This window comes from Capricornis sumatraensis, chromosome 2 (genome assembly GCF_032405125.1).
Source record: "Capricornis sumatraensis isolate serow.1 chromosome 2, serow.2, whole genome shotgun sequence".
NCBI classification, from domain to species: Eukaryota; Metazoa; Chordata; class Mammalia; order Artiodactyla; family Bovidae; genus Capricornis; species Capricornis sumatraensis.
In genome coordinates this window covers 44,827,495-44,852,867 of record NC_091070.1, presented here as the reverse complement: position 1 = coordinate 44,852,867, position 25,373 = coordinate 44,827,495, and the positions used below count along the sequence as shown (strand labels likewise).

Genomic DNA, 25,373 nt, shown 5'->3' with positions numbered 1-25,373 from the left:
GCAGCCCACTCCAATATTCTTGCCTGGAGAATCCCATGGACAGAGGAGCCTAGCAGGCTACAGTCCATAGGGTTGCACAGAGTCAGACACAAATAGTGCATTGGGCCACAAAATACTTTTTACAAAAAACTCATTACAGAGGAAACGGTAGTAGAGAAACCTCACAGACATTCCTGTAACCAAGCAACCAGTCAGCATCACATGAGTTCTGATGCAGCGTCCTGAGGAGGGCACCACACGCTTCTCTAGTATTCTCACCAGAAAGGCGTGCCAAACCTGATCATGAGGCAAGGTCGTACAGACCCAAACTGAGGGGCACACTACCCTTCTAAAGTATCAAGTTCTCAAAAGACAAAACAAAATAAAAGAGTGAAGAGCTCCTCAAATTAACAGAGATTAATGAAATAAGATAACTAACTTCAATGTACAAACCTAGACTGGATCCTGGACCATACAAGTGGGATCCTGGTCCCTAACAACCCGATTCTCAGAGGACACTATTAGGTCAGTCAGTAAAATTTACTAGGTAATAGGGTTGTATCACTGCTAATTTTCTGATTTTATTCATTATACTATAGTTATATAAGATAATTTTAGGAAAATATACAGTAGAGTATTCGGTACCAAAAGGGCATCATGCTTGCAACATGCTCTCAAAAGACTCTGAAAAATAATATGTATGTAGACGTATGTGAAAGAGTGAGAGAGAAAGAGCAAACTCGGTAAAATGTTAATATTTAGGGAATCTGGGTGAAGGAAATCCTTTGTACTTTTTTTGCAACTTTTCTGTTAGTCTGAATTTAGTTTAAAATAAAAAGTTTAAAAAACTAAAGTGAAAAAAAAAAACAAAAACTAAAGTGCATCACCAGCCCTTTCTTCTTCCCAAAAAGATAATAAAGTACTGGATAGCAAAGCTTATAGATTGGGATTGAGTGTTCGGAGTTCATGTTATTTAATTACATTAAGATAACTAATGTATCAATTCTTCTATCATAAAAACAGAAACAGAAAGTGAAGCTTTCAAACTAATAAAGAGGAAAACGAACTAAAACAATAATCCAAATATAGCAAGAAAAGGAGAGCAATTTTTAGAAAAGGAGGGACAAGTAAAGGCACAAAAAAGGTACTAATAGAAATAATTACAAACGAACCAATGTTTTAGTTAATATGGATTGTCAGACCAGTTTTAGAATTTGGGTATATACTTTTGAAAGAAACATTCCTGAAAAATAAAGGTACAGATAGTTTCAAAGTAAAAAGTTGAGAAAAGACACACCATAATAGCTAGAAGAAAACCTGGTAGAGCAGTATTGATACTGGACAAAATAGACTTCGAGGCCAAAAGCAGTACTAGAGATAGAGTCACTATGTACTGATAGAGACTGTTATTCACCAGGAAGATGTAATAGTTCTAAACTTGCGTGTACTTAATGATGTAGTCTCAAAATATATAAAGCAAAAGATTACCACAAGAATAAAAAGAAAATCTGTCACAGTGGGATATTACTGACTTCTCTCAATTACTGATAGGTAAAGAAGTCTAAAAATTAGTGAAGTTATAGAAAATTTGAACCAGTTAACAACGTTGCCCTCATAGAACAAAATGGTAGTACCATTCAAATAAAATGTTCAGAGTGCTGATCCACTTCTAAATGATGTCACACAATTCATATATAAATGAATGAAATAAGCTGCTTATTCAAGGGAGTTGATCCATGTTGATGGTGATGGTGCTGATTTGTGTCTGAAGTGATTACTTGGGAGGAGGGAACACGAAAGAAAAAAGGGACTGCTTCAGTGGGAAGGGTCAGGGGAGGAAGGTGTCAAGAGACCTCGGGTTTAATGACAATTCTGACATAAACTGGTGGTGTGCTTTTTGCCAAGCTAGTCTTTTGGATGTTATGTCCTAATTTGTCAATTAGAGATAGCAGTGTTCACCCTGCCTGTTCCTCAGGAATGTTATCAGATGCAATTGAAACATGTGAGTGAAGATGTTAAAAAATATAATGTACTAACATGAGTTAAATTAAATAAGTATTGTTAATTTATGAATACTTTGCATGCCTGCTCATGCAAAACCTATGGAAGACATTGTAGGGGATACAGGGATCCCTATAGTTAAGGGTTCCCAACCTCCAGGATCTAATGCCTGATGATCCGAGGTAGAGCTGATATGATAGTAACAGAAATAAAGTGCACAGGAAATATAATGAATGCTCTTGAAGCATCCCCAAACCATTCCTCCACTCCACAATCCATGGAAAACTTGTCTTCTACAGAGTCAGTCCTTGGTGCCACAAAGGTTGGGGATCCCTGCCATAGATGATGCAGGGGATCCTTAGATTAGAAACACTAGTCTAAGAAGCCACACAAATAACTATTAAGTTGTCTGTTTATAACCTTTTAGTATCTCCACCTCACATCTCCCTGCCATTGGCCCTCATTGCTCTTAGAGGAAAGACCAGCCATGGAACAGCCTCTGGCTTCATCCCCTGAATTATCTCCCTCACATGGCTTCAATCCCTCACATCTCTGGTTTCCCTCCCACCACAGGACTTTTATACCAGATGTCCCCTCTACTTGGAAGACCCTTTCACCAAGTTAACCCCTTCTTATTCTTCAGATCTCAACTCCATTTCTCAAGGCCACTGTCTCCTGTCTCCCTGAATAGGGCACATTCGTTACACATGGAATCTTAGTATAGTGTCCTCCTTTGTAGTAATTTTAATTTTAGGGAGCAATCATTTAGTTAATGTCCATTTCCCCTAGTGACTATAAGTTCTAGGAGGACAGGGTGAAAGTAAAAGTGTTAGTTGTTCAGTCATATACGACTCTTTGTGACTCCATGGACGGTAGCCCACCTCAGTTCATGGAATTCTCCAGGCAAGAATACTGGAGTGGGTAGCCAGTCCCTTCTCCAGGGGATCTTCTTGACACAGGAATCAAACTCGGGTCTCCTGCATTGTAGATGAATCCTTTTACTCTCTGAGCCACCAAGGAAGCCGGTACATGTCTATTTTTTTCTGCTGGCATATAATATATTTGTAGACAAGCTGACTCATTTTCTGACTGACTAAATGAATGTGCCTGAAGACGGATGCAAATAAGTACAATAAAGAGACAAAGGAAGAGGTCATTTTTTGAAGTGAGTCCTAGAAGAGATTACACAATGCTGCCTAGATTCTGGTTTGATGGATGGTTGTGATTATCACTGATCAGCTTCAGATGCTCTTGGTGTTTGTTGTAGCAGAGAAATTGTCAGGTTTAATTGTTACCTCTTTGTTAATATTTTTTTTAGTAAATTCTTACTTGATTGATCTGGTCCTAGGAAATAACCCATTCTCTTTTGTCAGCCCAAGCATGAACCCCTCAGCATCTTCTGTGACCTCATGGGTGTGGACTTTGAGGAGATGAGTCACTGGCTCTGCCATCGGAAGCTGGCCACTGCCACAGAGACGTACATCAAGCCCATCTCCAAGCTGCAGGCCACGAATGCCCGTGATGCACTGGCCAAGCACATCTATGCCAAGCTCTTTAACTGGATTGTAGATCATGTCAATCAGGCACTCCATTCTGCTGTCAAGCAGCATTCTTTTATCGGTGTGCTGGATATTTATGGGTGAGTGTATTTGGCTTAGTGGTCTGAGCATTTCTTTCTAGACATTATCTAGTAACTCCAAGTAGGCATTTGATTATGTCTGCTACTGGTGAGCTAAAGGGAAAATTAGAAGACAGTTTTTTAAAGCCTAGTTTCATTTGCTAGTTTGCCTTCTCTGGGTGCCTTTCTTTAATGTTGAACCCCTTCCTATACATTTGTGCTTTTTGATGCCTAATTTTTCATCATCTGGTTCACTTTTCAAAAGAACCTATGACATTTCTATTCCCCTCCTTTCTGTGCTTGTGTAAACATTGTGAATCTGTGAATTGACAAGAGCAGTAGCTTTATCGTAATTCTGATTGTTCCCTACTTGGGGATGAATATGCCCTCAAAAACTCATACTATTGAAATTATTCACATGCTGCAGCCTTGAAAAAAATCTCTGCCACTTTGCTGATGTCTATCTGCTGGGTACATATTTCGTGTTACTAACTTAGAAAGCCTTATCTTCACTGATGTGGAAAGTAAGTTTTGCAATGTTAGGGAATTTCCTATTTCTCTCTAATGTGCACATTTTTAATATTTTTTAAAAGCTATTTTTTCCTTTTTCTCCTCTTCCCATATTATTTTTGATTTTACAGATTTGAAACATTTGAGATAAATAGTTTTGAACAGTTTTGCATAAATTATGCAAATGAAAAACTACAGCAACAATTCAATATGGTAAGAATTTTCTTGCTTAAATAATATTCTGCCAAAAATTATTCTTTGAATTCCTGGTATGTGTTTAAATACTGGCTCCTGAAGTGAAGTTATGAATTTCAGTTATTATCTCTGGTTTAAAGCAGTTAAACTGCTGAGGAACTTATGATTAATGAATGATGCAACCTTGGAAAGATGTTTATGGTCCAGATTGGATTTAAGGTCATCTGCTGTCTGAGAATAGTTAAAATTTGGTCCAAATAAATTGAGAAAAGAAAGCAGAAAATGTTTTAGATAGTGACATAGGGGTGTGAAACTTTGACCCCAGGGATATCATTCAGTTGGTCGTCCCTGAGGCTAACTATATGTGGAGTTAATACTGTCTTATCCCTGGGTGTTCTTTGGAAGGAATGTTGCTAAAGCTGAAACTCCAGTACTTTGGCCACCTCATGCGAAGAGTTGACTCATTGGAAAAGACTCTGATGCTGGGAGGGATTGGGGGCAAGAGGAGAAGGGGACGACAGAGGATGAGATGGCTAGATGGCATCACTGACTTGATGGACATGAATTTGAGTGAACTCCGGGAGTTGGTGATGGACAGGGAGGCCTGGTGTGCTGCGATTCATGGGGTTGCAAAGAATCGGACACGACTGAGCGACTGAACTGACTGACTGAACTCTTACTTGCTGTATTAAAACCTTTAGACTATTTGATCTTTGTAAAATATTGCATAAAATATTGTACTTTGATAAAAATTTGGACCCTCTTTTTAGCAAATTAAGCTACTTAGTGTAGGGAAATAATGTAGAAGTGATCTTAAATTTTTAAGCTGTTTCCATAAGAATGTGACTAGTATATTTTGTGTCTCTGCATAAGGAATATTAATAAAAACCTGTCAGACACTAAGTGGAATATTATTTTTTCTCAAGGTTTTCCTGAGTTTCTCAATACTTTAATCAACAGCAGAGCCTTCTGCTCTTTCCCAGAGTATTTTGGCACAAGGTGACTTGAAGTATTAAGGAACTAACGCCAGCCTCATTAGGGACTGGCTAATTTGTTTATTTCTCGAGGACCTCATGTCTCTGCATGTGTGTTTCTGACTTTCTTGTTTTCCTTTCCCTCTTTCTGTCTCTATCCATCTGTTTCTTCTCTCTCTCTCTCTTTGCTCATACACACATACACACACACACACACACACACACACACACACACTGCAGCTTAGCCTATCTCTGCACGAGAGAGAGGCTTCCCTCTTTCTCTTATTTCTCTTCTTTCTCTCTTCCCTCCCTCTTATTATCAGATGGCGTATATTTTCCTTCAGATGGTATATATTTTGTCTAGGTTTTTGCTTCCTCACTTACCTCACACTTCCTGTGAACAAGCAGTGGTTGAGGTGCTTCTATCTTCGTAACTTGCTTAAATCCCATTCATCTTGACTTCTTGCAGCGTCAGCTTTCACTGTTAATTGTCTGTTTCCCAGTTCTTATATCTGAGAAAAGAGAATGTGCTTAACCCAGTTCATTTGCCCATCAGAGATCTCTGGCCCTTGACTAGCTGTGCCTTGGAGCATGGGGTCTTACAGTAAAGAACTTGGTGCTCAGGCTGCTCCCACAGCAGAGGCTGTGGGGTGGGCGGTGGGCAGGAGAAACATGGTGACTGGCAGGTTTAGTGCTTGGAGTCATTACCTTATCAAGTAAGCATCTCTTGTTATATTGAACCTCATGCCCTTAATTTTGCAATTAAGACTGGAAAATTTTTGAGGTCCCATGGATTTTACCAAACTAGACAGAGACTTGTATGAGAAACAGGCCCTAAAGTTTGGAGCAGTGTTTCTATTGTCAATGTGAAGACCACACTGCATATAGATTAACGAATTAAAGGAAGATAGGACTCATTTGTGAGGAATTATTGGTACCATCAGCCAAGGCATCTTGCTTACACATGGTGCTCCATTTGCCTTCTCATTAATCAAAAGAGCAGAAGAAATTTGCTTTCTAATTAGCATTACGTAAATATTCATATGTATGACAAGTTTATTTTTTAACTAAAGCTTTCACACCTGGTTAGACTATGAATGCTGCAAATGAGCCAAGAACAGCATTATAATAAGTATAGAATAAAGTGGGAAAGTTCCAGATGTGTGAGGAGAATAAAGTATCAGAAATCTTGGTAACCCTTAGGTTTCATGGGGGTTTGGGTTCTAGGAAATATGTGTTGTCTGGTAATAGCCACAGAGGGATAATCTTCCCAGAAAAATTGCAGGACATGTGAGAGAACCAGTGTGACAAAGGAGACAAGAAAGGAAAGCAGAACCCTGCAGGAAGAAATGAGTACAGGTCATTAGCACCTATAGAAACTAGAATGTGTGGGTTGGCACCATTGGCTGATCAGCTTGATGCGGTGCTTCTAGTGGCCTTCCTTCCTAGACCAACCTAACTACCTTTCCCTGCAGACCTCGGGTCACACAGCCCTTCCTCAAGGAAGCCTTTTCTTGCTACCATGTTCCAAATTAGTTAGGGACTCCTGAGCTCATAGCTGGCCATTATTTTTCTCTGGAACGTTACAGTTTGTAATTCTGTTTCTTGTGATTGATTTCTGTCTTTTTCTCACTAGTCTTCAAAGTCTATTAGGGCTGAGTCTGTGTCTATTTTGCTAATGGTGTGTAGTGACTGGGACATGGTAGACAGTCAATACATATTTGTGCTTAAGTGAGTGAATGGAGATGAGAAGCAGTGGCTGAAGCATTTAGCAGAAATAGTAATGTGTTTGTAGTGGCTGCAGCTGCTGGCAGAATTGGATGTAGAAGCCAGAAAAGTGAGCCATAGATTCCCTGACTGTGGAGGATAATCAAGGCAGACACAAAAGACCAACTGTTATCTAATTCTGAGGCACATGAACTTCAACACCATGGTCCCTTTAAAGAATTACTTTGTCATGCTGTAAGCATCACCCAGAATGTTTCAGTAGTCTGGAGGGCATCCTCTCTGCAGGTTGTTCAAAGCCAGCTAAGGCATTTCTATGCCCATATGGTTAGCAACACTGTGCGATAATTTAAGGGGCCAAAAGTACATAGTGTGGTTTTGGATATGTATATATCAAAAAATCAAAAGCTGCCACACTTATCAGATATTTAAATATTCACATACCTAGATTTTCTTGTTTGCCAAAAATCCGATGTAGCTGAGGTTTTTCCATGTGTGGTTTACATTTGCTTTCTTATATTGTTCTCTGCCTGTAAATCGTGTTTCTCCAAGATTGCTGCTAGAAGCCATTGACTGTCTCAAATTCTGTTTTATGCATGTTTATTGACTAACATTTATGACAGTAATATAGTAATCCAGTTTTTTTCTTTTTCATTTCAGCACGTTTTCAAATTAGAACAAGAAGAATATATGAAAGAACAAATTCCATGGACACTCATAGATTTTTATGATAATCAGCCTTGCATTAATCTTATAGAATCTAAACTGGGCATTCTAGATTTGCTGGATGAGGAATGCAAGGTAAGTATGATTTTCTGATGTATTTAATATATCAAAATTGTGTGTCGAGGTAAAATGGTAAATAGGTTTAAGCAGAGATTCACTAGTATACCATGAAGTGCCACAGTGGCAACAAGTGGGGGTTACCCTAACTTGCATTCTGAAGGATCACTAGCTCCAAAGGGTTCAAAATATAGTTGAAACTAGGAGAATCTCCCTTCCCTTTTCAGCTGATTCTAAGTTATGTGAAAAACTGGCATTAGATACAGCTACTACCAATTTTAGCCACTTTTGTTATTGATATGCTTATATTTGGTACTTTTGTTCAATGGTATGATATAGTTCAGGAAATGTAAGAAATTGTACAAAAGGTATTTTGAATAATAGTTCTAAATATCTACAATTTTAAACTTGACTAGTTGTTCTTTATTACTTATATGTATGGTAGGTAAGGAGTTTTAGTTTTAATATTTGAAGATGCAGCATGTGGAAAAAACATTGGATCCCTGGCTTCACTGATGAGTGATTCTAGACAACCTGTCTTTTCCCTTAGTTGTTCTTTAGTTTATATGTCATAAGTTACAAGTTCATGTACACTGATCCTCCTAAGCATCCAGATTTCCTACAATAAGAATGCAAAGACAAATACTGTATGTTTTCACTTATATGTAAAATCTAAAAAAATAAAATGGACAAATGAATGTAACAAAACAAAAAGAGCCTCCTGGATCCCAGAGCACAAACTAGTGGTTTCCATTGTGGAGACGGTTGGTGGGAAGGGCAAGACAGGTGCAGGCAGGATTAAGAGGAACAAACTACTAGGTATAGAACAAACAAGATGCAAGGTTGCAATGTACAGCACAGGGAATGTAGTCAGAGTTTTATAGTAACTTCACGTGGAATATAATCTATAAAAATATTGAGTCACTATGTCGTACTGAAACTAATATAATACTGTACATCAACTATACCTTCAATAAACAAAAAGAATACATGTAAAGGTGTTCAGTTTCACTTGAAATTAAATAAAACATAAATCAAAACAAAAATAAGACACAGCTTTTTACCTATCAAGTGAGTTTAAATTTGATAATACCAAATTAGCATTTATTGCATATATACTCTTGATGAAGGACAAAAGTTAGTAGAACATATTTTTGAGGAATATTTATCCAGATTTTAAATACACATAGCTTTTGAACCAGAAGTAGAAATGCTGAGAGTTTACCCTATGAATATACTTACAAAAGAATCCAAAGTTTTTCTTTAAAAGGAGCCATTGTGGCAGTTTTCATAATAACAAAAAATCGGTAACAACCTAGTAGTCATAAATACAAGAATGCTATTATTAAGAAGAAAAAAAAATACAAGGATGGCTAAGTTGAGGATCCCTCTTGGCAAACGTCACATTGCACATGAAAATATGTGGGTTATTTTTAAATATCTTTTGATACTGATTTCTAACATAATTCCACAGTGATAAGAGAACAGACTCTGTTTAATTTCAATACCTTTAGACCTTGAAATTTTTGCAACTTGTTTTATACCCCTGGATATGTCCCAGTGTCTCCTTGTTTACAGTCTATGGGAACTTGGATAGAATTTGTATCCTACTGTTGTATAAAAATTGTATAAATCTTAATTATGTTGAATTGGTTCACAGTGCTTTTCAGATCTAGTAGATCCTTCTACTTCTGTGTATATTCATTCTATTAATTTTTGAAGATTTGATATTGAAACTCCAACTAAAAATCTTAATTTATCTACTTAAAAAATACTTGTAATATATAGTGAAACTATATGTAACCTGGTTTTATATTTTTCAAATCTCCTATAAATGTGTTATCATACTTCCTTAATTAAAAAAAATAAAAATTTTTAAAAATGCAAAGAGTTTATAGAGTGATACTATTTGTATCCATGCCTTTAAAGACAGATAAAGCAGTTGGAAATGGTGAGAGGAGACTATTCTCTGTTTTATACCTTTCTGAATTATATAAATAATCTGCTGTGTGCAAATGTTGTCTTTATTTAACAAACTGTTTGAAATATATGATAATCATGGTATATCATCTTTCATTTGTGAGGCTTTCATTGCTATAAAAGTATATTGAGTATTTATTTGATGACCCTTGGTCCAGGCAGACTAAGTTATTTAAAGCTTGGGCTGAGTCACCCATGGGCAGGTCTCAGTTGTTGCTTTTCGTTCCCAGGTGGCGCTAGTGGTAAAGAATCTGCCTGCCAGTGCAAGAGACCCAAGATCCCTAGGTCAGAAAGACCCCGTGGAGTAGGAAATGGCAACCCACTTTAGTATTCTCACCTGAAAAATTACATGGACAGAGGAAAACACACACACACACACACACACCACCTCCCCCCCCCCACCCCCCAATCATTGATTTAGGACCTCTGAGAGAGAAATGTGAAAGGAATGCGTTCCTGAATTGGATGTTAAAGTTGTTGCTGCTGCTGCTGCTAAGTTACTTCAGTTGTGTTCGACTCTGTGCGACCCCATAGACGGCAGCCCACCAGGCTCTGCCGTCCCTGGGATTCTCCAGGCAAGAATGCTGGAGTGGGTTGTCATTTCCTTCTCCAATGCATGAAAGTGAAAAGTGAAAGTGAAGTCGCTCAGTCGTGTTAGGCAAAGCCAAAACATGGTCTCCTGGGTGATGCATCAGAAGAATCCCATAACAATATTCACCTTGTTTTCTTACTCTTTTTTTTCTCCTGAATGTAGATGCCTAAAGGTACAGATGACACTTGGGCCCAAAAATTGTACAACACACATTTGAACAAATGTGCACTATTTGAGAAGCCCCGCCTATCAAACAAAGCTTTCATCATCCAGCATTTTGCTGACAAAGTAAGGAAGCTTTATTATCTCTTTTCTATTTGAATACTTAAGTTCAAAGAGGAAAAAAATCAAGAATCAATAGACAGCAGTTTTTTCTTTGCTGAGCTTTCATTCTTTAGCTCTTTTTAGGAAAAGTAAGCTTAATTGTTGGCTTATTGGTTTAACCTAAATGGAATTATATTATGAAATAAGTGAGTGTTTACAGTCCTGTATCTATAATTCTGAAATCCAAGAAACTCTGAAATATGCAAGTATTTTCATAATTCATTTAGTGGCTAAACCTGATCTTTGACCTGAAGTAAGATGAGGTTATTTATAGTCTTTATTTATCCCAGTTAGGTGAATATTTATATATTTCAGTGTAGAAATATTAATATGTTTGATTACAGATTGCTGCTTCAGATCTACTTAAAGATTCTACTTAAAGATTCTGGATAGTGACCCCAGAGGTTTCAGAAAAGAAATTATAGACGAGTGTGGCCCTCTGAGATCGATTGAGTGGGTCCCTGCTAATAAGGCATGCGGGCCTGCTGCTTCACAGGTTCTAGAGTCTACTCAGAACATCTGGAGCTGCGACACTAGTTTATATTTCAAGGAGGTTGTGGGGGTAGGCTTCTGGTAAGCGTCCCATGGTCCCTGCCAGCAATTGAGGGTTTTCAGAGTCTGTCCTATGTCTAGCTGGAGATCTTTGGATGGCTTCAGGGCCATCTAAGGGCTTTGTTCTACAGTCTGGGGACCCGTGAGTGGTAGATAGCTTAAGTCTTTTAGAAACAAGGAGAGTCCAGTCTCATGTAGTCCTACTTACCAGCTCATACAGTATTTACCCAGCCTCCACCTCTGTCCGTGATCATCACTTCAGCTTTCTGCCAGATAGCTGTTTGTTCCTTCTGACCCTCCCTCTCACTTCAGTCTCTTCTTCCCAAAGGAGACTTTCCCCTGCGGAAAGGTGAAGCAGATTTGGAGGAGATACAGTGGTTGGCCTTGGGGGAGCTCTCTTTGGTTTACCTGAGAGAAGAGAACAGCTTCTTATGAGTCTGCTTACACATGAATTGGGATCATCTTTTAGGTCACAGTTAATCAGCACTGCCACTGTTCTCCAGGAAAAGCAGTATTTGAGAGTTTTACTCTAGAGTTAACATGCTTCTTACCAAGAATGATACTAGTTTCTTAGAATAAAACTAATAACACTTCACTGACAGCCCATCATATAGCCTGGGCCTAATACTTATTTTTGTTGTTGATGATAAATTGTATCTATTCAAAGTTTTATTAGCTAAGGAGATTTTCCAATGTGTTTTCAGGTGGAATACCAGTGTGAAGGCTTTCTGGAAAAGAATAAAGACACCGTTTTTGAAGAACAAATTAAAGTTCTTAAATCAAGCAAGGTAACCTTGTATAGGCTTTCTCCAATTAGGATATATTCATTAAAATGTTTATGACTTAAGCATTAGCTTTTTAACATATTATAATAATAATTTTTCTAACAAAATCAGCCCTACTGTTGATTTAATTTATCAAATAGATGTGTCATGTAGTATTTTAAATGCCTTACAAATGTTAATTCATCTAATCCTATGATGAGGTGATATTATCACTGCTCCCATTTTACAGAGGAGGGAACAGAGGTACAGAAATTTTGTAGCTAGTCAGTTTCCAAGCCAAATTAAAATTCAGGCTGTTGAGCTGAGAGTCTGCATTTTTAACCGTGATGCAGTGGTATTTTATGTGAAATTATTGCCTCACAGCAGTTCTAGGCTCTCTTGTGCCTTTGTGAGATACCATGAGAGAAAATTGATGGTTTTTGGTTTTTGCTATGTCATTTTGAAGGGATGCACCAGAAACATGGCCTTAAGCACTCCATCCAGGTAAAAACTGACTTCTAGATCACTGAGTGCAATTTCAGATGTGGTCCGAAGCACTTTGAAATTATTCTTCTTAGGCTTAGATACCAGAAACACTGCATTCTAGTTGGAAAAAAATATTCCAAATTGTAACAAACTGTGATGTGTATCTGAGGTTGATTATGAGGTCGATCCCAGCCTCTACCTTCTGACTCTCATCAGAAAAGCATTGGGAGGGGAGCACGGCTCATGTCCATCCTACAGGGAGCAAACCAGGAAGTTAGTTACTTGGTTACTTAGTTTAACAAAGTAGATATTCAAGTATTCAGTGAAAGATTAAAAATATTCATGTGAATTCTTACAGATTTCTGACCAGCACTTTCTGTTTTTTTCTAAGAAAGTCCTTTAACTTCAATGGAATGTTATATGAACCTTTTGATTCTTGTTTTTGAAATAAAAACTTTTACTTTCAATAGAAAGATCATATAAGGACCAAATTCTAGTTTTAACCCTCAGAAAATAATGAGTCTATAGTCTTAACTATCTGTAGGAAAAGTCAGTTTTTCACTTATCCTTGTAAGCCCTGAACATTAGTGCTTTATAACTCATAGGAATGATGTGTAAGAGAAAATACTCTCACAGTGCCAGTCATTGACGTTGTTTAGTTTTTGTTGTTGTTCAAAAACAGTCAGGTCCGACTCTTCACGACCCCATGGACTGCAGCACCCTGGCCTCCCTGGCCTTCACTATGTCCTGGAGTTTGCTCAAACTCATGTCTGTTGAGTTGATGATGACATCCAACCATCTCATCCTCTGTCACCCCCTCTCCTCCTCCCCTCAATCTTTTCCAGCATCAGAGTCTTTTCCAACAAGTCAGCTCTTTGCGTCAGGTAGTCAGAGTATTGGAGCTTTAGCTTCAGTGTCAGTTCTTCCAATGAATATTCAGGGTTGATTTTCTTTAGGATTGACTGGTTTGATCTCCTTGCAGTCCAAGAGACTCTCAAGAGTCTTCTACAGCTCCATGTTTCAAAAGCATCAATTCTTTGGTGCTCAGCCTTCTTTATGGTCCAACTCTAATATCCATACATGACTACAGGAAAAACCATAGCTTTGACTGTACAGATCTTCGTTGGCAAAGTGAAAAATCATGGAATTCTAATGGTACTGCTCAAATAATTTAGCTTACACAGAGCATTCATCAATTCTTATTCCCCAGGCACCCATAATCTTTTGTGACTTTATTCTGAACTTTTCTGATTGGCTAGTGAATCCTTAATTTCCAGAAAGTAGCTCTGCATTCTGAGGAATCATTTGGAGTGACTTCCAGTCTCTATGGGGCTTCCCAGGTGGCACTAGGGGTAAAGAACCCTCCAGCCAATGCAGGAGACATAAGAGACGTGGGTTTGATCCCTGGGTTGGGAAGATCCCCTCGAGAAGGGCATCTTCTCAGTATTCTTGCCTAGAGAACTCCTGGATAGAGAAACCTGGTGGGCTGTAGTCCACAGGGTTGCAGAGTTGGACACAATTGAAGCGACTTAGCACAGCACAGCCAGTCTCTATAGCATTGTCGCAGTTGGGATAGAGGTGGTGTGAGATGTACATCCACTGCTCCCAGTCAGCAGAAAAAACCCAGCCCAAGGGTATGAACTTTATATTTTAATTTTTCTGTATCTGATAAGAAGTAAGTGTAACCTACTGTTGATTTGTATTCTTGGAAGTACTAACTTTAGAAGATCAATATTTGTGTTATGTGTTTTATTTTTGTGGTAATACAGTGTGGGTTCTGTTTGTGTGTGTATGTGTTTTGTCTTCTTTTTTTTCCTGTAATTTTGCAGCTTCTGGCCAAAATTGTCAACTTAAAAAAAGAATTAAGGTATTAAAAAACTTAACAGAAGGTGTCTTAATTTATATTTTCCCACCATAAAAATATCTTCTGTCGCCACATCAAGTATCAAGAAACACATAAATTGGGACTGGACTAAATACTATTAAATTGCAACTCTACCAAATACCATGAAAAAGAATTGTAACCTCTGCTCTCAGTGTTGCTAATTGATGAGGGAAAGCACAGTTCATCTACTGAGTTTATGCTGCAAATCTCTCATCTATAAAATAGAATCATGATAGTATCTTCTTTCAAGTGTTGTTATGAAGATTAAATAGGTTGTATTAAGCTTTCAGAGCAGTGCTTCATGTATAAAAAGCTTAGTGAATAATGGTGCTGTTACTGAGATGATTTCCCACATCTTCATGAAGCAGTCACTTGGATGCTTCTGTCTTTTTTAATACTATTTCATAGACACATAAGTTCAGCCTTAAACTATTCAGATTCCTATCTTAAGTATAGACAGATCAAAGAAACAAGACGGAATGTCCAGGCATATCTACCTACTTATATATCTGACTGTCTGTTTCTCTGCTTTTCTCTCTTCAAATAAAGTTGGAATCCTCAGTCAATAGGGTGAGGAGTGCTGAGACTGTATAAACTGGTTGATTTGAGATTCATGAGGAAGGCCAGTGTGGCTGGAGTGAGTAGGTGATGGTAGGTGAGTAGAATGTGTAGGATGGGTAGAGAGAGGCCACTTTTTGGAGGAAAGTATAGTAAAGAGTTAGAGAAGGAAATGGCAACCCACTCCAATATGCTTGCCTGGAGAACCCCACGGAGCCTGTGGTGTGCTACAGTTCATGGGATCGCAGAGTTGGACACAACTTAGCAACTGAACAACAACAACAATGGTAAAGAGTATGAATTTTATTCCTGTTGCTTTGGAAAGTTTGGTCAGTTTTCATGTGGGGGATGATATGCTATTGTGTGGAGATATGGGGGAGGCTGGAAGTGGGGAGTAATAATCCAGGGGAAAGACAGTGGATTAAGATACTGAAGTTATAGCAGTGGAAATAGCTTATCATTTATTTGTGGGGAGAGTTGACAGGTCTTATTGATGGTTTGAGTATGGAGAGTGAGAAAAGGAGAGAAATTGAAGATTATTTCTGTGTTTTGGGCCTCAATGCTGGGTGAATAATGGTGCCACTTACTGAGATGAAGACATAAAAGGTCAGGCTTTGAGAGAAAGAATCAGAAGAGTTCTGTCTTGGACTCATGGAGATGGAGAACAGACTTGCGGTTGCCCAGGGGGAATGGATTGGGGGAGGGGTGGGGTGGGAGGTTGGAGTTAGCAGATATAAGCTATTATATACAGAGTAGATTAGCAACAAGGTCCTACTGTTGCAGCACAAGGAACTATATTCAATATCCTATGATAAACCATAATGGGAGAGAATATGAAAAAAGAACAACATATATCTATGTATAACTGAGTCACTTTGCTTTTAGTGGAAATTAGCATGACATTGTGGATCAGCTATGCTTCAATTAAAATAAAAGTTCTGTCTTGGACATGTTTTGCCCGAGATGGCAATTAAGTAGTCAAGTGGACATATCATATAGGAAGCTGGAAATGTAAGTCAGCAGGTCAGAAGGAAAGTCAGAGTAGGTCATATAAATTCATAATCTTTAGAGCAAGATGGCACTTAAAGCAACAGTACTGGATAAGATTGCTTAAGGAGAACAAGTAGGTAAAAATAGTAGAGAATAAGGCTTTCAACTTCTGGAGACTGGCCTGAGGAAGAACCAGGAGAGAAGTCTGAGAAAAATGGCCATGAGGAAGCAGGAACGCTGCCTAAAGAGGAAATCATAGAGTAGTTTCTAATATGACAATGTAAAATGCACTTTTTAGAAATGGAAACTCAATGTGGAGAATTTTAAATTCATAATTTGTATAAAGAGGACACAAAACTCATACGTGTGTGTGTGTATTCTGAACTCTCAACATTGAGCAGTTTTCTGGTAGATATTGTAGAGACTTGTTAAACTGTAGCACCAGTGCTGAATATGATATTTCAAACCAGCTCTATTAACCATTGTACACAGACAAAAACAAATTTAGGTAGGTAGTGCTAATGTAGAACTAGCAATTTACTTGTGAATGATAGAACAGTATAGATAGATTCCAGAGTACTTGGCCTAATATCAAGTAACTTAACATCTTAACTCCATGCTGAGTTTTCAGATCAAATCTATTAGGAACTCTTATTTTTCCCCTTTGTAATACAATATAATGGTAAAACATTCCCCCTCCCCTACTTTGTAGCCAACCAAGCTATATGAACTCTGTAAATCAAAGGATATATTCATTTGTGTAGCAAACAGCCATTATTGGTATGTCATGTATAACAATTTGTTATATACATCATGAATCATATCCTAAATTATCCTTATAGTTAATATACACATTGTAGCAAACAAAATTAACTGATTTTGTTGTGTAATGAAAGAATTCTCTTAAGAAAATTATTTCTTCTGGAGATACTCTGAGATTATTAGATAAATAATTGGTTGTTGCAATTATAGTTTGACTTATAAGAAGGATTTATTTCTATGGAATGCATCACTATTGTAAAGATATGTACATATATCAAAACATTCCTGTTGATTAGTTTGAAGTCTCTTTTGTTCCATAACTTTTTTTCCAACCACTTTAACTTATACTATCCATCCATTTATTAACTATCAGATCTTTTAATAGTCTTTCTTTTCGCTATCCTGATAGAACACAAAATTGATTACAGGAATTATGCAATTAAGTTATAAATCCTTTGAAAACAAATGCAAAGCTTTACTCTTTTTCCTATAATCCAAACTACTTTCTAAAAATTACTGTTAATTCATGATTTTTTTAAATCTTATATTGTAGAACTAGTTCTTGACACCCTTCCCAGTTGTAATGTTTTTTAGCTGGTGCTCACCATTTGAATTGGTGTGTAGATAAATGAAGCACGATGATGGAATATTTTGTGGAACTGAGGTGATAAGATAGGACTTTCAGTTAGTCTTTTGCTCATAAAATAGTTATCATTCAAAACCAGTAAAATGTTTAGAGTGGGCATTTCCCATGGATTAAGATTTCAGATCTCAAAGGAGCAGTTTTGATTTCATTTTCCCCTCAAAAGGTTGTAGAATTATTGCATTTTCCACCTGTATTTCTGTAGCACTTATGTCCCTTCTGCTCATATTTTTGGCTCCTACCACAGATACTGATTATTTCTGGAATGTGACTCTGAAAGGAGTAACTTAAGAAAGGGAATCACTATGGATTGCGAATCATCCTAATGTTTCTGTAAAGATTTCCATTTGAGTTTGGGTTTAGAGTGTGATTTCCTTTTACTGTTTCTGACTCAGTTTAAGATGTTACCAGAATTATTTCAAGACGATGAGAAGGCCATCAGCCCAACCTCAGCCACCTCTTCAGGGCGCACGCCTCTCACCCGCACCCCTTCAAAGCCCACCAAAGGCAGACCAGGCCAGACAGCCAAAGAGCACAAGAAAACAGTAGGGCACCAGGTGAGTTCAGGGAGCCGCCGCTGCGGGGCTGCTCCCCTTAGGGCCCAGCTGCGCTGCGGGGCTGCTCCCCTTAGGGCTCAGCTGGGGCCCCAGGTCTTCTTTCGTCAGCCTCCCAGGCGGGGTCCTGGAGCGCTCGCTCTGAGAATGTGGAACTGTGTCCATTCATGCTTCCATACTTCTCCTCTCATATCATGGACCCGTGACTGCAGAAGCTTTGCCCCAAATCATTTTTTCTACATTTTAATTCTTCTAGTGCTTATCTTCACAAACCACTGCTGCCTTTGTTTTGGTCTCTGGCTGTTTCCTCTCTAGAGCTATACAACTGCTTCAGCCCGGGAACCCTGCCCCCTCATTTCTGATGTCTTGTGCACTCAGGGGTTGGGGGTGGGGGGAGGCCTGGGAAACATGACACACAAGCTTTGTGCCCCAGCAAGGGCTCGGGCTTGGGCAGGGGACTGAGTGCTAGTCAGCTTGTTTGCCTGAGGAGACAAGAAGCCGGGCCTGATACGGGCCCACAGCCCTCAGTCTCATCCCGTGTCCCGAAAGGGAACCCAGCCTGGCTGTACTCTCAGATTCTTTCCCTCATTTCCTATCCTTTTTTGAAGTCATCTGGTACTTTTTTCAGTACTGATCAGCAAGATTTCCACTGTACACGATTAAATGACCTTAATATCCTTAAAGCAAGGTTGTGTTTTTAGTCAAAGTTTTGAGTGTACAACAGAACACCACAGAAATCTATATTAAAAGTGGGGGGGAGATGTGTGTGGAAGAGTGAACTCTAATATAATAAGAATGATGATGTGTCCAAATAGGTTCATCAACTGTAACAAATGTACCACTGTGGTGGGGAAAGTTGATAATGGGGAGGCCATGCCTGTGCCAGGGCAGCGGGTATGTGGGAAGTTACTGTGTCTTCTGTCTGACTTTGCTGTAAACCTTAAACCACTCTAAGAAAATAAAGTCTATATTTTAAAGGGTCTGGGGGAGAGGGAAAATTAAGACTGTCACAGAGTAAGCATGTGAATGGTAGGGTTTAAAGAAATTTGAACCAAAAACCCTAGCAGCTCCACTACTGCGGGCTGGTCAGGTTCACAGGTGGCCAAGTCATCTCCACTAGTGCCATTAGAAGAAAAGTTTAGTTGTTTTATGTCATCTTTGACTTTGACAAACCCTGACGCGCCTTTCTGCTCTTTTTCATGCAGTTCCGAAACTCCCTCCACCTGCTTATGGAGACCCTGAACGCCACTACACCTCACTATGTGCGCTGTATCAAGCCTAACGACTTCAAGTTCCCATTCACGTAAGTGTTTCTCAACTGCTGAATTTAAAAGAATCCATATCTCATAAGGATTGTCAAACCGGCAGCTGGGAAGAAAATACATGAGTAAATCTTCATGTCTTGTAGAAGGAATAGTTAATAGAATTTTTTTCAGTTTTTGTTCTCTTTTAAGAGTTTGAGAACAGGGACTTCCCTGGTGGTCCAGTGGCCAAGACTCCATGCTCCCACTTGTTGGGGCCCGGATTCAATTCTGGATCAGGGAACTAAGATCCACAGGCCATGCAGTGTAGACCCCCCACCCAAAAAAAAAAAAGTGAGAACAAATTAGCAGCTGGCCTTATGACAATTTTAAACATTTGAGGTCAACCACACATTTCTAGTTCTACTTTCTACTTTGAATTTACTTCAGTTTAAGACCTTTTTGGTTAATTTGGGCTTCAGTTAAAACCAGAGCTGGGTGAGATAAGATTGCTTTAGCAAAGGCTTACAGTCATCCCTGCTGCTTTTCAACTGTTGAAAGCATCAGAGGAGTCTGCTTTTTACCATGCATCTTGTCTCCATCAATATCATACGTGAGAGGAAGTTTTTTCCAAAACAGAAATATTTCTCTAATTTTGAAGGTAATGCATGCACATTGTAAAAACAATTTTCAGGAAATATAGAATAGTCTAAAAGTAAATGAAAAAGCATTTCATTATACCTAGAGAGGTAATAAGTATTAACTGACATAGATCCTTCTTGATCAGTCCTTCCCTGCTCTGTGTGTGTATCTGTGAAAGAGAGAGAGAGACATTAATAAGAGAGAAGGAATCGTGCTGTAATTGCTGTTTTACTTCGCTTTCAACTTAATAAATTGTGAGTGTTTTCCATGTTCGTAAATACAAATCGTTATCACCATTTTAATGGCTACATCATATCCCATTATAGAGTCATACCATCATTCATTTAAGTTATTCCCTGTTGATGACCATTTGGGTTATTCCTTGGCTATGATAAACATCTTTTGCCAAACATTTCTGTATATTCGCCTTCCTGAGTATCTCCTTAGACTGCTGCATTTCTAGGACAGGAATTTGTGGGTCAACGATTAGGTGCCTTCCCAAACACTATAATAACTCCCACTCTGCACCATGTGGGTGCTCCTTTACCTATGCCCCTGCCCCTCCTGCCCGTGGGAGATTCTGCCTTAGACTACAAGGCCCTTCTCAAAGGCTGTTGTATTCTTCTCATTCCCAAGAAGCTTTTCTGGAGGAGGTGAGAAGCAGGAAGAAGCTTTCATGCCTAGGCAACTCTCCTGGACAGCCCCAGGGCCCATTACCTTGCGTCAACCAACCCCATCTCCCATCACCAACAAAACACTGAGAAGATGGCATCACAGAAACCTCAGATAGGTCATTCAGGGCACAACTAGGGAGTAAGGGGAGTGATCATCCTGTAAGAAGCAGGCCTTGCTACTTCCTCTTTTAGTGTCAATTTAACATTCAGGTGCTGTTTATCTGAATAATAAATGCAGGTAAACAAATGCAGGTAAGATATAAAATATTTTTCACTGACGTGGACACTGTTAATGATTAGTATGTATACACTGAGTTAAATAGCTTTTAGAACACCAGTAATTAACAACAACAAAAAAAAACCGAATGGGGCATGTTTAATTCGTTCTTCTTATTAAAGAAATCTCCAGAGTTGGCCAGTCTTTATTCTGGGGTAGCTCTGGATGGTGAACCAAAGAATTATGAGACCAACTAGTCAGGCCAAGGCATGTACTGAGCATTGCACAGTACAGAGGAGCTTGGGCTTTTTAAATATGCTCAGTGGTATTTCTTATGAGTTTTTGGTGCATGTTCTTACTGCTGGTGATCTTCCCCACTCTCAGAATGGAGTTTTCAATTTTGAATCAGTACTCCAACATTTGAATTTTTTTTTCTAATTTATTCATTTGGCTCTTTACGAAAGAATTCAGTCTCTGGATTGAGGACAGTAGTTTGTGGCTAGAACCAGACTTTTTTGTGTATTAATGATTTCCACCTTTACTCATAGGTTTGATGAGAAGAGGGCAGTGCAGCAGCTGAGAGCATGTGGTGTCCTGGAAACCATTCGGATCAGCGCAGCAGGTTTCCCCTCTCGGTGGGCCTGGCAGTTTTCAAATACAAGGGATCCTCATGGGGGAGGTTCCTGCTCCTTTAGATAAGCTGACATGAGTCTCTTTTTATAGGTGGACTTACCAAGAATTTTTCAGCCGCTATCGGGTCCTAATGAAGCAAAAAGATGTACTAAGTGACAGAAAGCAAACATGCAAGAATGTTTTAGAGAAACTGATAGTGGTAAGAAAGATTTTCACTCATCTGTATCTGAACAGATGTTTGCCAAAGGCCTTGTGATTATAACCTGTACAAGTTCTAGGGGTGTCCAAATAGCACTAATTCAATGAAGTCAGGAGTGGGAGGGTGGAGAGGCACACTGTCTTGGAGTTCGAGGCTCCCTGTCTCTACGATGGAAGGACTAGTGAGGACAACAGCCCAGTGTCAAGAAACAGGATGGTGAGGCCTGAACCCAGACTTCAGGTGCATTCTTTTTAGAACTGGATCATTTTCAATAAAAATTTACCGAGTACTTATGAAAGACACCAGGCCAAATGCTGTGTGATTAAAGAAAAATAAGTCTTATCCTCAGGTAACATAGTATGTCTTTGAAATTAATGCATTTTAAAGACAAGTATAATATACCTTAGTGTCTATGAAATGCTGAGTGAATGAGACAAGAAATCAGAGGAAGGCAAAGCCACTTCTGCTGTGGGAAGGAGGAACAATTCATGGGAGACATGTATTTTGAGTCAGGCCCTGAAAGGTGGGTAAGACTGTGTAAAACTGGAAGGAGACTATCCTAGTAGGGAGCAAAGAACGTGGAAGCAGGAAAGCATAGTTTTCTCAAAAAAAACAGTACAGTAGGATTTATGTTTTTGCAGTAAAAAATTGGTGCCTGAGAAGTAAGGAATTCGTTAGGAAATCGGGGTTGGTGTTTGAAGGGTCTTGCCTACCAAGCTGAGGCATTTGCAGACCTTAGAATGCATCAGAGTCACCTACAGGACTTGTTACACTACAGATTGCCAGGCCCCACCTCCAGAATTTCTGATTTGGTCATCTGGGATGTGCCCAATAATTTGCATTTTTATCAAGTTCCCAGTGATGCTGATGGTGGTCTGAGGACTACACTTGGACAGTCACTGATGTACACTGTGGAGAATTTAAGCTTCATGAAATGTTTTTTAAAGAATATTATATTTTCAATTATTTGACATTCGATTGGATGGATTAACTCACTTTGAAGTAATTAGTAATAATTACTAGCTATTAATTAGATGTAATATCTCTTCTCTGGTAATAATTTTTTTTTCCTTGAAATAGCTTAGACCACTTTTCTGGTGATGTGTAAAAGAACTGGGTCCATTTTGAATTTGGCCCAAGTCTTTTCTAGGGAATGAAGAGCAGAAAGTAGGGACAGTCGTCCCACACCAGCTTCCTCCCCTAGACCTCTCCCGGCTGAGCTTTGGGACCACAAGGCAGAGGAGGGCAGGCTTGGGGAGCAGGGAGAGGGGAGCTGAGATGAGATGGGGCTGGGAAAGGGAACTACTTACTAGCTTTTCCAGCTAGCTTCCTTTGTAAGATTTATTGATTTAAACTGAAGTAGTTTTAGATGTATGTGATTTCCTATTTTCTCTTTTCATGTACAAGACAGGAAATATTTGCTTACAGTGAAAAGTTATTTTCTGTTTTCACTTTGAATTTTAGATCACAATATTGATTGTTACAAATAAACTCTACTCTTTCAATGTGAGATGCTTAATAAATCACATGCTTTTGAATACATTGGATCAGAATGTAATAGACCGAAAATAACATGCCTATCTATCTGTGTTTACCGCTCAGCTTTGGTTATAATCAGAAGTCAGTGAGCATTATAAATGATTATATTTTTGAAATTTGTAGACAGACTTACTATTGATAAAACCAAGAGATAACTGTTGAGAAACTTAACTCTTCACATGAATATGCAGCATTTTTAATCTTTTTGTTTTTATTTTGTATGTATTACTTCCTGCCTTTTTCTTCACACTGGTGTTTTTGTCCCTTCAGCTTTCTCATGGAACTTACAGCCCGATGTAATCCTTACAGCCCGGGTCAGTCAGAGGGAGTGTCAGCATCTCCATTTCCTTGAAATATTTAAAATACAAACAAGCAAATAGTAGCTGCCTATAACCCACAACCAAGTTTTGGGCTTCAGATAATAATTCCAGGTAGACTAATTCTGGAAAATAACTCTTAAACTGCAGTTTTCCTTAAAGTCCCTTCTATTCGCTCAACTTGCCTAGGATCAAAAAGCTGGCTCCATTAGTTATTTGTGATGTAGCCCAAGTTTTAGCTAATAGTTTCATCCCTTTACTGATACTGCTTTTAGACATATTTTTTTTTCTCTTTAAAATTCGCTTATTTGGTCATCATTTCTACTTCTGAGTATACAGTTTCTTCCAAATACAGGATAAGGACAAATACCAGTTTGGGAAGACAAAGATCTTTTTCCGGGCTGGTCAAGTGGCCTACCTAGAAAAATTGAGGGCAGACAAGCTGAGGGCTGCCTGCATCCGGATCCAGAAGACGATCCGAGGGTGGCTGCTGCGGAAGAAGTACCTGCGCATGCGCAAGGCTGCCATCACCGTGCAGAGATATGTGCGAGGCCACCAGGCCCGATGGTAGGTGTCCTGGTGGCATGTACACGCTGGCTCAGGGGCAGCCAAGATTGGAGAGTGCATCTGACTTATTGTCTAAGCTAGGATAGTTTGGGATGGGGTGGTCACCCTATCACTCAAGGCAGTTCAGTTCAGTCACTCATTCGTGTCCCACTATTTGTGACCCCATGAACCGCAGCACACCAGGCCTCCCTGTCCATCACCAACTGCCAGAGTTTACCCAAACTCATGTCCATTGAGTCGGTGATGCCATCCAACCATCTCATCCTCTGTTGTCCCCTTCTCCTCTTGCCTTCAATCTTTCCCAGCATCAGGGTCTTTTCAAATGAGTCAGCTCTTTGCATCAGGTGGCCAAAGTATTGGAGTTTCAGCTTCAACATCAGTCCTTCCAGTGAACACTCAGGACTGATCTCCTTTAGGATAGACTGGTTTAATTTCCTTGCAGTCCAAAGGACTCTCAAGAGGCTTCTCCAACACCACAGTTCAAAAGCATCAATTCTTTGGTGCTCAGCTTTCTTTATAGTCCAACTCTAACATCCACTCAAGGCAACACCTTATCTTTTCTTAGTTCCAAGGAATTAACTCATAAGACAGTTAAATAGAATATAATTTTACTTACCTTTAGGAATCAGATTGAACCTCAAAAAAAAATTACATATTACTGTCTACTCATGTCCTCAGCATTTATTTTTTATACATTTATATTGGGCTTCCCTGGTGGCTCAGCTGGTAAAGAATCTGCCTGCAGTGTGGTAGACCTGGGTTTGATCCCTGGGTTGGGAAATCCCCTGGAGAAGGGAAGGGCTACCCACTTCAGTATTCTGGCCTGGAGAATTCCATGGACTGTATAGTCCATGGGGTTGCAAAGAGTCAGACACTAAGCGACTTTCATTTTCACTTTTAATGGACTTGAGGAAATAATCTGTAAATTAGGACAATCATCAATATAACCTGTTAAAAATGATTCCATTGAGGTGTTTTTAGGAGCAATAAGCTGAGAACTATAGAAAAGAATTAACTTACATGTGATTACATATTAGGATAATTTTAATTTAGAGCTATCAGAAGACATGAATTAATGATAAAAAACTTATGCCCAAGTAAATAGATTGAGGAAAAACATCAGGAAACTGGTGATAAGTAGGTATGGTATTACTGTGTAAACTGGTCTGCTGTGTAAAGGGGACATAGCCTAGGGTAATGAGCACCGTCCTAAAAGGAATAAACCTTTATGACCTTTAGCTGCTTTGTTGTAAAATCAAGTAATATGGGACAGCCCACATTTTAGGGTTAGGTAAGGTCATTTGAGATAACAGATGGACAGATATTCGGGGATCATAAAATAACTACAAATATAAGAAATATAAATGTTGATTTAACATGTTTGTTGTTAGAATAATCAATGGAGGTACTACTTATTATGGCAAGATATTAGTGCTTTCATCCTCTACAAAATGTGTTCCCGGTTTTTC

The 25,373-nt window shown here is 38.9% G+C and overlaps 1 protein-coding gene across 1 annotated transcript in view; it reads left to right on the top strand.

Annotated features, from left to right (window-relative positions):
- The window catches only part of MYO5A (myosin VA), a 128,965-nt gene that overhangs the window by 43,913 nt on the left and 59,679 nt on the right, over positions 1-25,373 (top strand). Inside the window, exons 10-19 of the mRNA XM_068992441.1 lie at positions 3,354-3,619; positions 4,240-4,321; positions 7,663-7,803; positions 10,520-10,645; positions 11,938-12,021; positions 17,717-17,878; positions 19,081-19,178; positions 21,198-21,284; positions 21,373-21,481; positions 23,693-23,904. Coding sequence (XP_068848542.1) covers positions 3,354-3,619; positions 4,240-4,321; positions 7,663-7,803; positions 10,520-10,645; positions 11,938-12,021; positions 17,717-17,878; positions 19,081-19,178; positions 21,198-21,284; positions 21,373-21,481; positions 23,693-23,904 — 1,367 coding nt within the window. The remainder of the gene's footprint in view (positions 1-3,353; positions 3,620-4,239; positions 4,322-7,662; positions 7,804-10,519; positions 10,646-11,937; positions 12,022-17,716; positions 17,879-19,080; positions 19,179-21,197; positions 21,285-21,372; positions 21,482-23,692; positions 23,905-25,373) is intronic.